We start from the raw sequence: 14,674 nt of genomic DNA, 5'->3' as shown, positions 1-14,674 counted from the left end.
CCAATTGGGTGAAGAATACTTCTGAAGTATACCATTATTTATTTTGTTGTTTTCAATTAGGATCCTCCAAGGGCTATGATTAAAGTTTTTTCACATTACTTATTTCTCTTTCATGGCCACAAAACCAAGTGACCACTTCCTTTTCTGTCAGATTGCATACCCATACCCCACAAATGGTTCTTCTTCCCCACTTAGCATTCTTTCGTACAGATTTGTTATTCAGATTGTCCGACAAATGCACACTGCCATGTAGACATGGCCTGCTACTGGCCTGTGTTCTAGGCCTGGTCCCAGAAACTATTAAATTTATAGCACAGTGGTAATGGTCCTAGCCTGTCTCTGTTTCTTATCTTTTAAATGAGGATAGTAATGCTGAGCTCTGGTTCATGTCACAGTGATTTTTGGAAGGGTTAATGATCTGGGCTTTGTGAGATACTTATAGATCCTTAGATGAAAGGTGTTATTTAGCCTCAGCAAGCCTTTCTGCAGAAGTGCCTTCCAAAGAGCTCAAAGTGTTTGTCAGACTGTCTTCCATTTATCCTCATACCATCCCTGGTTAGGAGGGAAGTGGGTGAGCATTACTATTAAGTACAAAATGGTGTTATTACTGTTACTTTTATCAGTAAACAGGAGGTAATTGTGAGAAATAGGGTTGGTAAAACAGATTATAGAAGAAAAACACTGGGAAAACTTCAGAGTAGTGTGCATTTGCTATCCCTGTGTGTTTTAGGCTTCAAAAGTCTAATTTCCATACATGGAAACAATGAAGATCATCCTTTGTTGGGGGAGAAACAGGACCCACTCTGTCCTTCTAAATACTTGCATTAATTGAATACTAGTATTATTTTCAGTTGCACCAGGTTATGTTCTAAGAGTTAGTGTAACACATATATCAAGAATGACTATAAATTTCATAGGACTTACATTTAAAAAAATATATAGTTGATTTACAATATTATGTTAGTTTCAGGTGTGCAGCAGAGTGATTCAATGTTTTTATAGATTATACTCCATTTAAAGTTATTTCAAAGTAATGGCTATGATTCCCTATAGTGTATCTTTGTTGCTTATCTATTTTATGCATAGTATTTTGTGTCTCTTAATCTCGTATCCCTATCTTGCCCCTTCCCTCTTCCTCGCCACACTGGTATCCACTGATCTGTTTTCTATATCTGTGAGTCTGTTTCTATTTTGCTGTGTATATTTATTTTATTTTTTAGATTTTATATATAAGTGATAACATATAATATTTGTCTTTTTCTGCCTGACATATTTAAGCTAAGCATAGTACTCTCTAGGTTTATCTACGTTGTTGCAAATGACATAATTTTATTCTTTTTTTATAGCAGAGTAATATTCCTGTATATATACACACAAAAATATTTATATGTGTATATGTATGAATGTGTGTGTATATGTGTATATATATATATATTAGATACACCACATCTTTATTTGTTCATCTACTGATGGATACTTACTTTGCTTTCATTTCTTGGCTGTTATGTAACAGTGCTGCTATGAATATTAATGTGCATGTATTTTTTTGAATTGGTGTTTAAAAAAATTTTTTTAAATATATACCCAAAAGTGGAATGACTGGGTCATATTCTGTTTTAGTTTTATAAAGAACCTCCATGCCTGATGTACCAGTTTACATAGTGACTGTACCAGTTTACATTTCCACCAACAGTGTAGGAGGATTCCCTTTTCTCTACATCCTCATCAGCATTTATTATTGACTCTTTGATGATAGCCATTCTAACAAGTGTGAGGTGTTATCTCATTGTTTCCATCTGTATTTCATCTGTCTAATAATGAATGATGTTGAACATCTTTTCATGTGCTTTTTAGTCATCTGTATGTCTTTTTTGGGAAAGTGTCTATTCAGGTCTTCTGCCCATTTTTTAATTGGGTTTTTTTTTTTTTGGTTGTTACTGAGTTGTCTGAGCTGTTTATTTATTTTGGATATTAACCCCTTATCAGCCATATCATTTGCAAATCCTTTGTCCCGTTCATTAGGTTGTCTTTTCATTTTGTCTTTGATTTCCTTTGTTATGCAAAGCTTTAAGTTTAATTAGATGTCATTTGTTCATTTTGGCTTTTATTTCTTTTACCAGGAATTACATATTTTGAATCTTCATTTTAGACTTCAAAACTGAATTTCTTCTTTTTGAAGTCATATTAGACAGCAGATAGCTTGCTGAGTCTACCTAGCACAAGAAATAGATTTTCTTAAAGGAGAGATCTTCGAAGAGCGTGGCCACTACTTTAAGATTGAAGAAAGAGAGCGGGTCTTATTTGGGAAGTCCAATAAACAGGGATCTCCAACATGTCTGTCATTATGCTGTTGAGGATTGGCCATTCATTCAGTTATGTAGCTTCAGATTGTAGATATGAGAAGGTTCCTTTTTACTCTCCTCCCCACCTGTCACTGAGATTTTCAGACTCATCTTTTCAGCCTCGTCACATGTGGAATTATTTCTGGTATTTTATGGTTGTGTCATGGAGCCTGAGAGGAAAGAGTAGAAGGTCTGAAATGAGTGTAAGGAAAAATGACCACAATTAGCCCTGAAGTCTTGCTATTTGCTTTCTTTCAGTGTGTACAACTATACTACCAGAAATAATAATTCCTTCTGTGTTTCCCCTAGGAAACAACCATGTACAAACTAAAAAATGGTAGGCTTCACAGATCATGTGAGCAGGGGGCAGCAAGATGGTTAGACCTTGGTCTTGAGATTCTATCAGGGAAGCTTTGGTTTTGACCAAAAACCTTTTCATCTTGGTGGTTCACATTTCTCTCTTTACTTGGTAATAGGAAAACTTTGTTTAATTTTCTGAAGATAACTGTGAGTAGTGTAGTCAATAAAGGATAGCAACTGTATGGCTGACATTTTTCAAATGTCATACTTAGGTTTTAAATTTTCTTCTTAAATTGTCCAAATTAGTACATATTACTTACAAGTGATGTTGCAAATATTGGCGGTCTTAAACTCCTTTTTTATTTTCTCATCAAATATTTGTAGTTTTGTGCAGCTGTTCGTTGTTTTGTTCCTTTATGGCAGACTTTAAAAAATACTGGCTTCGAGCACAACAGGGCTCTATGTGTGTGCACATCAGAGAGAAATGTTTTCAGAAAGAAAAAGGTTTAGGTTTCAAAATCCCCAAGGAATTGTTATGAAACAACAGTGAGGAGAAAAAACTCAACATGATTTAAATACCTTGCTGTAATTCTTTTTGAATTTAAAATTTTCCTGTTCTGTCTTTTATTTTCTAAACAATAGATCACTTTGCTCTTCTTGGACTACCTTAGCCTAAAAGGAGCAACCAAGTTTCTCTTTTCTTTTCTAAACTTGCAGTTTAAGCTTTTTCTTCTTCTCCATTCAGGTACCTAATTAAATGGAGCCATTTAGTTGATTTGTGCTTATTTTCAACCAGAATTCAATTAAAATTCTTCCAGCTGAACTAGAGTCACTGATTCTTAAACCAGGTTCAAGATAAGAGATGACAGTGAAAGTAGAAGTAACAAGGAAAGAATATGTTCATCTCATACTTTGGGAGTTTTGTGAGTCAAGCTTCCTGTCTGTAGTTTAACGGGGCCAGATTTTAAGGGATCTCACCTACTAGGAAAGAGTGCACAGGTTAAAGAGTTAGACTCTATAGAGTTAGGCTGCCTGAGTTTGAGTCTTTTTTTTTTTTTTTTTTTTTTAATTGGAGGCTAATTACTTTACAACATTGTACTGGTTTTTGCCATACATTGACATGAATCAGCCATGGGAGTTTATGTGTCCCCCATCCTGAACTCCCCTCCCACCTCCCTCCCTATCCCATCCTTCAGGGTTGTCCCAGTGCACTGGCTTTGAGTGCCGTGTTTCATGCATTGAACTTGGACTGGTGATCTGTTTCACATATGGCAGTATGCATGTTTCAATGCTATTCTCTCAATTCATCCCACCCTCACCTTCTCCCACAGAGTCCAAAAGTCTGTTCTTTATATTTGTGTCTCTTTTGCTGTCTCGCATGTAGGGTCATTGTTACCAGCTTTCTAAATTCCATATATATGCGGTAATATACTGTATTGGTGTTTTTCTTTGTGACTTACTTCGCTCTGTATAATAGGCTCCAGTTTCATCCACCTCGTTAGAACTGATTTAAATGCATTCTTTTTTAATAGCTGAGTAATATTCCATGGTGTATATGTACCACAGCTTTCTTATCCATTTGTCTGCTGATGGACATCTAGGTTGCTTCCATGTCCTAGCTATTGTAAGCAGTGCTACAATGAACATTAGGGTACATGTGTCTCTTTCAGTTCTGGTTTCTTGGGTGTGTATGCCCCACAGGGGGATTGCTGGGTTGTGGGTCATATGGCAGTTCTATTTCCAGTTTCTTAAGGAATCTCCACACTGTTCTCCTTAGTGACTATACTAGTTTGCATTCCCACCAACAGTGTAAGAGGGTTCCCTTTTCTCCACACCCTCTTCAGCATTGTTTGTAGACTTTCTGATAGCAGCCATTCTGACCATTGTGAGATGTTACCTCATTGTGGTTTTGATTTGCATTTCTCTGATAATGAGTGATGTTGAGCATCTTTTCATGTGTTTGTTAGCCATCTGTGTGTCTTCTTTGGAGAAATGTCTGTTTAGTTCTTTGGCCTTTATTTTGATTGGGTCATTTATTTTTCTGGTATTAAGCTGCATGAGCTGCTTATATCTTTTTTAGATTAATTCTTTGTCAGTTGCTTCATTTGCTATTATTTTCTCCCATTCTGAAGGCTGTCTTTTCACCTTGCTTATAGTTTCCTTTGTTGTGCAAAAGCTTTTAAGGTTAATTAGGTCCCATTTGTTTATTTTTGCTTTTATTTTCATTACTCTGGGAGATGGGTCATAGAGTATCCTGCTGTGATTTATATCAGAGAATGTTTTGCCTTTGTTTTCCTCTAGGAGTTTTATAGTTTCTGGTCTTAGATTTAGATCTTTAATCCATTTTGAGTTTGTTTTTGTGTATGGTGTTAGAAAGTGTTGTAGTTTCATTCTTTTACAGGTAGTTGACCAGTTTCGCCAGCACCACTTTTTAAAGAGATTGTCTTTTCTCCATTGTATATTCTTGCCTCCTTTGTCAAAGATAAGGTGTCCACAGGCGCATGGATTTATCTCTGGGTTTTCTGTTTTGTTCCATTGATCTGTATTTCTGTCTTTGTGCCAGTACCATACTGTCTTGATGACTGTAGCTTTGTAATATAGTCTGAAGTCAGGCAGATTGATTCCTCTGGTTCCATTCTTTCTCAAGGTTATTCGAGGTTTTTTGTATTTCCATACACATTGTGAAATTATTTGTTCTAGTTCTGTGAAAAATACCATTGGTAGCTTGATAGGGATTGCATTGAATCTATAGATTGCTTTGGATAGTATATTCATTTTCACTATATTGATTGTTCTGATCCATGAACATGGAATCTTTTTTTTTTAATCAAAGTATTGTTGTTCAGTCGCTCAGTCGTGCCCAACTCTTTGCAACCCGATGAATTGCAGTACTCTAGGCTTCCCTTTCCCTCACTATCTCCTGGAGTTTGTTCAAACTCATGTCCATTGAATTGGTGATGCCATTCAACCACCTCCTTCTCTATCACCCCCTTCTCCTCCTGCCTTCAGTCTTTCCCAGCATCAGGGTCTTTTCCAGTGAGTTGGTTCTTTGCATCAGGTGGCCAAAGTATTGGAGCTTCAGCTTCAGCATTAGTCCTTCCAGTGAATATTCAGAGTTGATTTCCTTTAGGACTGATTGGTTTGATCTCCTTGCTGTCCAAGGGACTCTCAAGTCTTCTCCAGCACCACAGTTTGAAAGCATCAATTCTTCTACGCTCAGCCTTCTATATGGTCCAACTCTCACATTCGTACATGACTACTGGAATTGAAGTATAGTTGATTTACAATGTTGTGTTTGTTTCAGAAATACAGCTAAGTGATTCACTTGTGCATACATGTATATCTTTTTTTTTTTTTTTTTTCAGATTATTGAGTATAGTTCCCAGTGTTATACAGTAGGTCCTTGTTGGTTATCTATTTTATATATAATAGTGTGTATAGGTTCGGAGAAGGCAATGACAACCCACTCCAGTACTCTTGCCTGGAAAATCCCATGGATGGAGGAGCCTGGTAGGCTGCAGTCTATGGGGTCACTAAGAGTCGGACACGACTGAGCGACTTCACTTTCACTTTTCACTTTCATGTATTGGAGAAGGAAATGGCAACCCACTCCAGTGTTCTTGTCTGGAGAATCCCAGGGACGAGAGAGCCTGGTGGGCTGCCGTCTATGGGGTCGCACAGAGTCAGACACAACTGAAGCGACTTAGCAGCAGCAACAGCAGCGTGTATAGGTTAATCCCAAATTCCTAACTTATCTCTCCCCCACTTTCCTCTTTGGTAACCAGACATTTGTTTTCTATGTCTATGGGTCTGTTTCTGGTTTGTATATATAAGTTCTGAGTTTTAATCTTAGTTTCCTTTTTTTCCCCTTTTTCAGACTTTATGAATGTCAGTTTTCTAGTGTTTATTTGCTTTGTATTCTTGGGCAAGTTACTTTAGCCTTTTAAACTTCACGTTCAACTCCAAAATGAGGAGGCCATCAGATAATCACATACAGCCCAAAGTGTAATGCCTGACATGCATGGTTACTCAGTAAACTCTGGCTGTTATGATCTTTATTTCATTAGTGTTATTGTCAACACTTATATGTTTGTAGTTCACCTTGATTTTTTAATATATAACAGTATTTGCATTAGGTAACTTTGTTTTAAAAATCTCCTATTATGATATATTTGAATTTATAAAAGTTTAAATTGACATGGTAAATATTACCATAAGTAAAGTCAAAAGACAAATGACAAACTGGGGGAAAATATATTTGCAATTCATCATGCAAGTAGTTCATTTCCCTAATAGAGAACTACTACTCAATTTTTAAAAATGGACAGTTGTAAAGTTTTTTTATGGGATGTGCTTCCACTTAACTGTGCTATAGATTTCGTGCCTTTCATTTATATTCTCAGAGCATACCAGGCAAACCCTTGGCTGGAGAAGGGCTTGAGACACACAGCTAAAGATACGGGCCTGCACTGTTTTTGTTTTCCCTGTAAAATCACTCCCACTCAGAAATGTTCTGCTACTATCACTGGTACGCTCACATACCTTTTACCCCGTCATCCATGACTTTTCTCGTCTCCTGTATCCTCCTTCATATCCAGAAATCACAGAGTCTGTTCTGTGTTTCATTCATAGTATTTCACATCTGCTCCAATCTTTCTAGGCCCACTACTACTATTTTTAGTCAAGAGACACTCAGTATGTCACAACTTAAATACTACTCTGGTCTCCTTTTCTTTATTCTCTTGTTCCTTTCCCCAGTTAGCACAATATATATCACACCCAGATTAATTTCCTTTGGTTTTCATCTTGGGCCCCTAGCTTCCTTAGAAGCCTTCAGTGGTTCCCACCATCTAGAATGAAGTCTCACTTCTGAATCTCACCCTCAGGACCCCCCCTTAATATGATTCATCTTCTTTATGTCTCTAGCCTTAGTGCTTCTCACTGCCTCTTTTTAGGAACCCTCCGTACATCTAAACTGATCTCCTTGACCCTCCAGACCCATTTCTGCCTTCATGCTGCCCTCCCTCCTCCTCTTCTCTAAGTCTTAGACTTGCTACAAGGCCCAATTCAGTTTCTGTCTCTTCTAAAGGGCTTGTCTAGAGACCGAGCCCTCTCCATCGTTTTCTTACCTCCCATTGCATTTATTGATTGCCTGTACCTCTCCTCCCACACTTAACCTTTACTGTCTATATTGTTTTAGGTAAACTTTTTAATTGAATACATAACACAATAACTTGTCACAAGGTGAACACACCCATGTCATCAACATACCTCTCTTCTGACACATACCCCGTCTCCCTAACCAGATGGCCTGGGATACAGCACCATGTCATATGCCTCTTTGCAAGAAAATGCACATCATCAGGTGCTCAGTGACATTCCAGATCAAAAATCTGATTCAAGACTAGGCTTTGAAAAATAAGAAACATAGAAATTTAAAGGAATATATGAAATTTCTGTTACTAATAAATTTTTTCTTCACAAATAATTACAGTTGAGGTACAATTAGAAGTAATACCATTGAGTAAGTCCTCATGGATTCCTAGGTGGTGATCTATAAATAAAATCTTTATATCCGTCTAAACAAGGCCATGTTTTCTCTTTTCTAACACAAAGTACACAGACATTTTAAACATTTGTTTTTGTTGTCATTTTATCCAACAAATATTTATTGATCATATGCAGTCTCCTGGCTACAGTTACAGCCTATAGTGGAATTCAACTTTGAAGAACATAAAATACCCTTCTTTCAGAGTGCTTATATTTCAATGAATCACTAGAAATAATTGGCAGAACTAAAACAAAAGCTTAAGACTGAAGATATAACAATGGCTAAAAATAAAGTAACTATGAAAGGTTGTTACTAAATCATCATAAATACACAAAGAGAACAAGGACATGGGGACAGAAAAGGCCAAAATGAAGCTTTACACTGCAGTAGGGACTTTGGATAAGAAATTCATTTGATTAAGATGTTACCACAGGTGTGGAAGAAGATGGCGACCTACGAAGGTAGAATAAGGACAGGTTTTTAAAAGTGCCTGCAGTGGGGGAGACCTGGGTTCCATCCCTGGGTTGGGAAGATCCCCTGGAGGAGAGAGAGGCTACCCACTCCAGTATTCTGGCCTGGAGAATTCCATGAACTGTATAGTCCACGGGGTCGCAGAGTCGGACACAACTGAGCGACTTTCACTTCGCTTCATCGCTTCAGAAAGAGCAGAGAGATGTTTACATCACAGGCAACATTTACTTTCCAGTAGTGCTTTGCAGCTTGTAAGGAAGGTGCTTTGACTTGCTCATCTTTTTGAGTCCTTGCCCTTTATGGTCTTGTATTGTGGGTGGTGGTGTCTGTCCACAGCTCTCACATGGCCTGTTGAAAGTTTAGACTGACTTCACTCTTCCCACCCACTGCTCTTGCCTTAGAGAAGCAAGAGAATTTGTGTTCAGTCTGCTGTTTCAGTTTTGTAATTACTTCATTGAAATCACATCCCAGCTAACTTCATTATAGTTGTATTCACTCTTCACTTCAAACCTAAAGCATGAGAAATCTCCCTGTCAAATCGCGCCAAAGTGAAGTCAGAGATAAGTACCTTCCAGCTCCTAGCTGTGGTGTCTCCATCACATGGAAACATAAGCACAAAGAGGAGAACCATGGGCTGCTAATCCCTGAAAAGTAACTCGTTGGAAGTATTATGAGTTCCCTTTTAGTTTTGTTTTTGTCTTGTTTTTCATTGCCCATTTGGTTATGTCTTTTTTTGTACCTAGAAGGCTTCAGTTTGTAAAGCTACAAATCTGTCGGTCTTGTTGACGTGGTTTTCACTTCAAATTAATGTTCAGCAAAGGGGATTAGCAAATAAACATTTCAGGCAGTATTTGCTTACATGAAAGGGTAGATATGGTTTGAACAGGCTGCCAAAGCCAGGAAGAGAAGTTAATTGTGTAAATCAATTCAGGCAAGAGCTGATCACCTTTCTGAAAGACAAGACAATGCAGCACACAACCTCTAAATAGATCTTTGGGGTCAAGTTGGTGTCATGTTGAAGAATCAATATTTACTGGGCTTTATAAAGTTAGCCTTTAATGAACCCCAGGCATTTTGCTAGGCCATTAATTGCAGGATGAGAAAAGGTGACAATGGCTAAAGTCCATGGCTGTAGAGAGAGTATAAAAATAAGTGAAGAGACACGACAGTCACTTGCTAGTGTGCAAAGGTCTCAGCATTAGGTTCTACTCAAGCATTGTTGGTTCACATACTGAAAGGCTTTCTTGGGATCATGCTGACATTTAAGAAAGAGCAACTCTTGCATCCTAACAGAAAAAGGGCAGCCCTTTGCTCTTTGACACTCCTTATCTAAGCATTGTAGCTTAATTTTCTTGGGATGAATTCTGATGTCATTTTGCATTCTGCCTTGTAAATGTGCTCATCATAGGAGTAGGTCTTTCTCAGAGTGTGGCTCATCCCTTCCTCTGACAAAGCTGAAAGCTTTTAAAATAAAGAATTGTAGTAAAGAGCATTTACTTTAAGATGCTGGCTTGAATCCAAAGTCTAATGAAAGGTTTTTGATAAACATTATCATTTGTACTTGTTATATCATTCAATAGAAGTGTTTCCCTGGCTGTTTTGTGTATGAGAGTGTTCTGAACTCCTCACTAGGTTATCAAAATCATTTGTAGGGCAGGAACCTTATCTTCTGTTTATTTTAGTCACTGTTTCTAATAAACGTTGTTGATAAGGTAGAGGAATGTATTATATCAAATTTTATCCTGGCTGTAACAAAACTTAACATTCCTCATGGTCAGTAACTGAAAGTCCATAGAAGCAGCTTTGTTAGGCCGTGTGAATCAGGGTATGGCCCCAGGATGTTTGTTACAGGTTCTTCCTCATGTCCCCTCAATAGACACACTTTGGAGTTGGCTTCTCAGACCTCTTTCTCTAGTGCATTTTGTCGGAGGAGTTTTTTCAATCAGTCGACGAAGAGTTTCTGTTTTTCCCTCACTCCCATTCCCATCCATGCTCTCTAGGATCATTTTTCAGATGAGAATACTGAGAAACATAGCATAAGCGGTTTGTTGGGTTTGTTATGGACACACAGAGCAAGAGATTTTTACAAGAGAATCTGATGTTTAATATTTCTGTCTGTGATTTTCTTTGGATACTCATTCTGGGTTTTTATTTTTCCTTTTCAGCTATTTGAGAACTTCTACTTTGGTACCCTAAAGCTCAATTCAATTCACATCTCTCAGAGGTTCACAGTAGACAGCTTTGGAAACTATGCCTCCTGTGGACAAATTGACTTCTCCTGAGGTGGATCTTGGGAAGCACTGGAAGTTAAACATCCTCACAAGGTGCTGAGGGAGAAGTGTCATCTGTGGAACATTGGGTGATAACTTCCCTGGGTGGCTCCCCAAGGATGCCATGGTGTCTAATGGTTGTCCACAATCACCACACTGTCAGCCAGGATAGTTTTGGGCATGTGGAGAACATGTACCTATAACATATGCCTGTTCATCTTTCACAGAATCTATCTCTCTTTCCAAAACTCTTCTCTGGAAGTGTACCTCTGAAGCCCATTGGAGCTCAGACTTGCAGTATTTCTTATATACCTGCTGATTTTGCCCCAGCCTTTAAACTCTTTTGTATTAATACTTTAAGAGAATTATAGACATGTGATCTTATTAATCTCTCCACCTAGATCAAACATCAACAAATTCTAAAAGGTTTGTGTTTTTCCCTTCCTCTTACGCTCTAACTTTTGATCAATATCCAGAATTTCTTTTTCATTGTGGTAAAAAACATAGAGCATAAACTTTACAGTCTTAAACCACTTAAAAGTGTACAGTTCAGTAATTTTAATTATATTCATCTTGTGAAATATCTCCAGAACCTTTTTGTCTTGCAAATCTGAAACTCTGTACCCATTAAAAAACTCTTCTTTTCCCCTTGCTCCCCCGGCAACCACCATTTTACTTTCTATGTCTATGGATTTGACTACCTCGTATAAGTGGAATCATACAATATTCGTCTTTTTGTGACTGGCTTATTCTCCTTAATATAATGCCCTCAAGGTTTATCTATGTGTAGTATGTGTCGGGACTTCCTTTTTAAGTAGTATTCCATTGGATGTTTATACAGTCATCCCTCAATTTCCCTTGGTTCCAGGACCTCTCTCTGTATCTGTGGATTCTCAAGTCCCTTATATAAAACGGTATAGTATTTGCATATAACTTATACATACCATCCTGGATACTTTAAATCATTTCTAAATTACTTATAATACCAAATACAATGTAAATGCCATGTAAATAGTTGCCGACACACAGTAAATTCAAGTTTTCCTTTCCGTAACTTTCTGAATATTTTTGGTCCACAGTTGACTGACTCCACGGATGTGGGATCCATGGATGTGTTGAGGGCCGATTGTACTGCATTTTGTTTATCCAGTTCTTCGTCAGTGAACACTTGGTTTCCTTCCGCCTTTTGGCTGTTGTGAAGAATGCCCTGTGAACGTGGGTGTACAAATTAATATCTGAGACCCTGCTTTCAGTTCCTTTACTACTTAGAATTTTAACTTAAGCAAGATAACTGGTAAAGGTTTTAACTTCTTACTTTGATCTGTCCTTTTTCTTCTGAGGTTGGTCCCTTTTATGCTTACTCAGTTCCTGTTCCTTCACCCTACCCTAACCCTTGCCTTCCCATACCACTGATGGAGCTGCAGTATTGTGGCTCTTTTCTGTTTACTTCCCAGGGCAGCAGCAATTGAAACAATGATGATATCAGTAGGACTGTGCAAAGTTTCCCAGGACAATGTCAGCCGCAGAAGGCACTCCTCTGCTGCAGACCGGCAGAGGGCGGGGGCTCCTCTGCTTAGCCCCACCCATCAGCCCTGCCACGTGCTCTGCTAGGGAGCTCCAGCCTCACTGTCACCTCTCATCCCTGCCCCCTCACAGCTTTCCTCCCTCCATGGCCTCTGTCTTTCCTTCACTCCTTAGTCTCATCCTGATTTCTTACTTTCTGTTTGAGAAGTCTGATTCTGAACCCCAGGTGTTAATAAGGCCACTAACTGGTAAGACTGTATGTAACACTCAGATTTGTTATCATTGTGACAGCACAGATCATTTGTGAATAAATGGATTTCTAAAGTGACTGTGTTTTTCTTTTGGTATTCCTGTTTAGTTTTAGTTTGACCCCCTTGGTGTACATTGGGGATACAATGCTGCCATCACTTATTCACTGGCATAGCTGTTTTATTCTTCCAGGACTTAATATTGGTGCTTGCAGGGTTGGTTTTTCCCCAAAAAAGCTTTCTACAGGTAATATTCAGTTTTTATTTAAGTGGAGCTTTTACTTCGCTCACCTCTGATTGTTCGATGGTGTATGGGAATAAGTGCTCCCAGGGGTAGTACTGAATAGCAGAATCAACTGTGGAGTTGAGTGCCCTCATCTCATCTTGGTACTGCTTCTAACTGGCTTTTTTCTGACAGCTACCATCCCAGGAAATAAAGATGTCTTCTTTTGAGTATCAGAGGTATGATTTCTGGTTTTAGAAATAAAATTTTTGTTCTTGGAAAATGTAACTTTATATGTTCTTGTTGTTTAGTTGTTAAGTTATGTCCGACTCTTTTACGACCCCATGGACTGTAGCCTACCAGGCTTCTCTGTCCATGGGATTTCCCAGGCAAGAATACTGGAGTGGATTGGCAGTTCCTTCTCCAGGGGATCTTCCCAATCGAGGGATTGCACCCATGTCTCCTGCATTGGCAGGCAGATTCTTTACCCCGAGTCATAAATTCTTAACAGAAATTCTGTTATTTAGTATTTAGAGGTAACCGAGCATATAAGGACTTAGCATTACTGTTAAGTGGAGTTTTCCAGCAGCTACATGATGAGGTGGCATCATCACTCTAATGGTTAATAGTGTGTGTGCCTGTGTATTTTTGTGTTTTGTAGAATTTTGTAGGTTAGTAGTTATCGGTAGAATTGTGGGGGGGGAATGTGTTCATGTTTTAAGTTTGTTTTTTTTTTTTTCTGGATGCCAATAGACAAATTTTTGAGACACCATAGCTCTAAAGAAAGTACACTTTTAACAACTATTGTGGAGAGGGAGTATCAGGTAGTTTTGATGTATAACAGAAATTTTATGAAGAGCAACAGTGTAAGCAAATAGTTTTTGATGGAGCTAACAGAATTGTTTAAGACTCCAGGTTCCCTTTCACCAAACTGTAATGAGGTCAAGGTTGGAGGATTTGATCTCTACTTATAATCCAGTATCCCTTAGTGTTACCAATTTGCAGTTCATTCTGCACTGAAATAGAGTTAAGTTGCAGCTAACATCGCTCCGGTTGACTTTTAAGGCACCACTGGCTTCACCCTTAACTCTTTTAAGAAGAGGAGGGGGAAAAGAATCTCTTACCATGATTGTTACATGAGATCTGTGTTGTTATAAAAAGAATTTTGTTATGGAGAATAATTTTGTGGGTTTTTTGGATGGGGCATAATGAGTTACCCCCAAATAAACTCCATACCCTTGGTAGAGACATGATAAAGCTTACTTATAATGGTTATTTTTTAAGTGAACTTCAGAGTTTATTAAACTGGACACTGATGAGAATCCAGCTTCATAGTGACACAAAGCTTAGTTCAGGTTTGCCCTTGCACTCTGCCATTTTCCTGGTGCTAAAGGGAACCAGAGGGGCATGAGTTAAGGAACACCTCTCAGATTCTGTCTTTATGCCTGCAGCGAGATGGATAGCAAAGCCCAAGGATGCTATAGGTAAGGAAAGGGGCAGCTGTTGTGGTTGTTTATCAATAACTTTGTTGTTAATAAAATGATCTCTTAAAGGTAAAATAAGCTTACTGTGTGAAAAATCATCAAGCTATATACTTTAATGTCTTAAACTTTTTCCAGTGTGTGTGTTGTGCTTCAATTTAAGTATTCATTTAAAAAATAAATTTCAAAAAAATAATAATAATAAATTTCCTCATCTACAGGCTACTACTTCTTATTCATTTAAGCACATGTCATATTGCTCAG

At 38.1% G+C, this 14,674-nt stretch overlaps 1 protein-coding gene across 5 annotated transcripts in view; it reads left to right on the top strand.

Annotated features, from left to right (window-relative positions):
• ASCC1 (activating signal cointegrator 1 complex subunit 1) overlaps positions 1 to 12,782 on the top strand; it is a 95,157-nt gene extending 82,375 nt beyond the window's left edge. For 3 of the 5 annotated variants that reach the window (XM_065922533.1, XM_065922534.1, XM_065922535.1), the window contains exons 10-11: positions 10,830 to 10,988; positions 12,014 to 12,782. In XM_065922533.1, coding sequence (XP_065778605.1) covers positions 10,830 to 10,946 — 117 coding nt within the window. In that variant the 3' untranslated portion in view covers positions 10,947 to 10,988; positions 12,014 to 12,782. Of the gene's footprint in view, positions 1 to 10,829; positions 10,989 to 12,013 lie in introns of those variants that run through there. The other 2 variants (XM_065922536.1, XM_065922537.1) reach the window with 2 other exon arrangements.
• The last annotated feature ends 1,892 nt before the right edge of the window (positions 12,783 to 14,674 follow it).

This window comes from Muntiacus reevesi, chromosome 2, assembly GCF_963930625.1.
Source record: "Muntiacus reevesi chromosome 2, mMunRee1.1, whole genome shotgun sequence".
Taxonomy (NCBI): domain Eukaryota; kingdom Metazoa; phylum Chordata; class Mammalia; order Artiodactyla; family Cervidae; genus Muntiacus; species Muntiacus reevesi.
This window is presented reverse-complemented; position numbering and strand designations above follow the sequence as displayed.